At 42.1% G+C, this 2,131-nt stretch overlaps 1 protein-coding gene across 1 annotated transcript; it reads left to right on the forward strand.

Moving 5' to 3' along the window:
• Window positions 1-602: 602 nt before the first annotated feature.
• Window positions 603-1,609, forward strand: EMH_0076660 (uncharacterized protein; the record flags this gene model as incomplete). The annotated part of the gene is made up of 3 exons (XM_013499748.1): window positions 603-654; window positions 951-1,105; window positions 1,337-1,609. 3 exons carry the CDS (start codon window positions 603-605, stop codon window positions 1,607-1,609), a joined length of 480 nt encoding a protein of 159 aa, XP_013355202.1.
• Between the last annotated feature and the right edge of the window lie 522 nt (window positions 1,610-2,131).

Consider the following 2,131-nt stretch of genomic DNA (forward strand, 5'->3'; position numbering starts at 1 on the left):
TCAGGGAGGGGGTGAGGGTAGGGTTTTCCGTCTCCCTGGCTGTTTTATTGAGTATATTTGTTAATTTATGAAAATAAAATACTTTTTTAATGATATTTTTTGAATATTAAAATAAAGTTACCGCGAAAGTTTAGAAGAAAGGAGCAGAGGAGGCTCAGCAGGATCGGGCTGAAGTTGAATTGCGGTTTCCGTCGGCTGCGCCTACACGCCCCACCGTGCGCCTCATCGCTGATGAAAAAGCAACAAAAAATTTATTTTTTTTGAAGAAATTTTATTTTTATTGATAAATAAAGACTCAATAAAGATTTATGAATAAATTGAGACGAAGATCTAACTCAGTTACTCCCTCTGCTTGCAGGAAGCAAGCAACCAACCCCCCCTTCAGTGGCTGGTGGTAGGAAACCAGCATTAAATACTGTGTTCTATGCGGCTTCTCTTGCATGTTTATCTGCATATTTATATAAATAAATGAATAATTAGTAATTATAAACCCGAAATTCATGAATTAGTTGAATATATTCAGATGTGAAGTCTGCCGGTTTCAGCAGCCCGGATGCTGCATTTGCAAAAATTTGAATATTTTTCATCGATTTCAACTCAAAATGACGAAAACTACAAAAGAAAAAATCATAGAACTCGAAGTTTCCGTCCGCGGTGAGTTTCAGCATTAGCGCTTTCTTGCTGCGGCGCTCCTCTCCTCATTACTTTTTCAAGGGTTTAGGGTTTAGGGTTTAGGGTTTAGGGTGTTTCTTACCTACACATTTACTTTTTATTTGTTTTTATTCACAAATTGCATGCGTTTATATATTTTTTTGTTTACATGAATGCTCCTGCATGCATGTTCTAGGGTTGCTGCACACACTGCTGCATTTTTCCTTTTTCAAGGCTTTAGGGTTTAGGGTTTAGGGTTTAGGGTGTTTAATAGAGTATATATTTATGCATGCATGCAGAAACACAGCAGGAAATATCATCAGCTATAAAAGAGAATACTGAAAACTTGAATACAGCAGAGCTGCTGCAGCGCGTTGCAGCAAACGAAGAAAAGATCCGCCAGCTAAGAATTTCTGGTGAAGCCCCCGAGGCGGTTCTGCTGCAGCAGGAGAGGGTGAGCAGCAGCAGCAGCAGCAGCAGCTATTCATGGATTGCTGCAGTGTACATGCACATACACCTGGATTTCTCCTGCTCCTTATGCTGCTGCTGCTGCTGCTGCTGCTGCTGTGGCTGCTGCTGCTGCTGTTGCTGCTGCTGCAGATCCTTTCACGCGCATCCGAGCTTCTCGCTGCACACTGCCAGCAAAAGACACTCTCTAAGCCGTTCTCATTTAAACGTGCTGCAGCTGCTGCTGCAGCACCTGCAGCAGCAGCAGCAGCAGCACCTGCAGCAGCAGCAGCAGCAGCACCTTCAGCAGCAGCAGCAGCAGCACCTGCTGCAGCAGCAGAACCTGCTGCAACAGAACCAGCAGCGCCTGGTGCAGCAGCAGCGCCAGCAGCAGCAGCAGCAGCAGCAGCAGCAGCAGTTCCTTGCGCTTCAGATGCTGCAGCAGGAGCAGCAGCTGCTGCAGATAAAGAAAAGGAGAAGAAAAAAGAAGAAGCAAAATCAACAGAAATAAATAAAAATAATGAAACAGAAAAAACACCAAACGATGCGCTGCTCATCTCGGGTGTATCTAACAGCACGTCCGTCTTATATTCTTTATACGCATAAACACTCTTAAATATAATAAAAATAAAATAAAATAAAATAAATAAAATAAAATAAAATAAATTAAATTAAAATAAAATAATATAAATTCACCAGCAAGGAGACATGCTACTTGCAGTTGATTGCTTGCATGCATGAACTCTACTTGTATGCATGCATGCATTCATTCATGCCCTTTACATGCATGCATGCATGCATGCAACCATACATGCATGCATGCATGCGTGCATGCATGCATGCGTGCATGCATGCAAATATAACTGTCTGCATGCATGCATGCGTGTATGCGAATATAGCTGCCAGCATATAAATATAACTGCATGCACGCATGCGTGCATGCATGCATATATAGCTACATAACTGCATGAATGCATGCATGCATGCATGCATGCATGCAGTTATATTTATGTTTTGTGTTTTAGGGTTTTTG

The sequence above is a fragment of the Eimeria mitis genome, genomic scaffold, assembly GCF_000499745.2.
Source record: "Eimeria mitis Houghton genomic scaffold, Emh_scaff4625, whole genome shotgun sequence".
NCBI lineage: Eukaryota > Apicomplexa > Conoidasida > Eucoccidiorida > Eimeriidae > Eimeria > Eimeria mitis.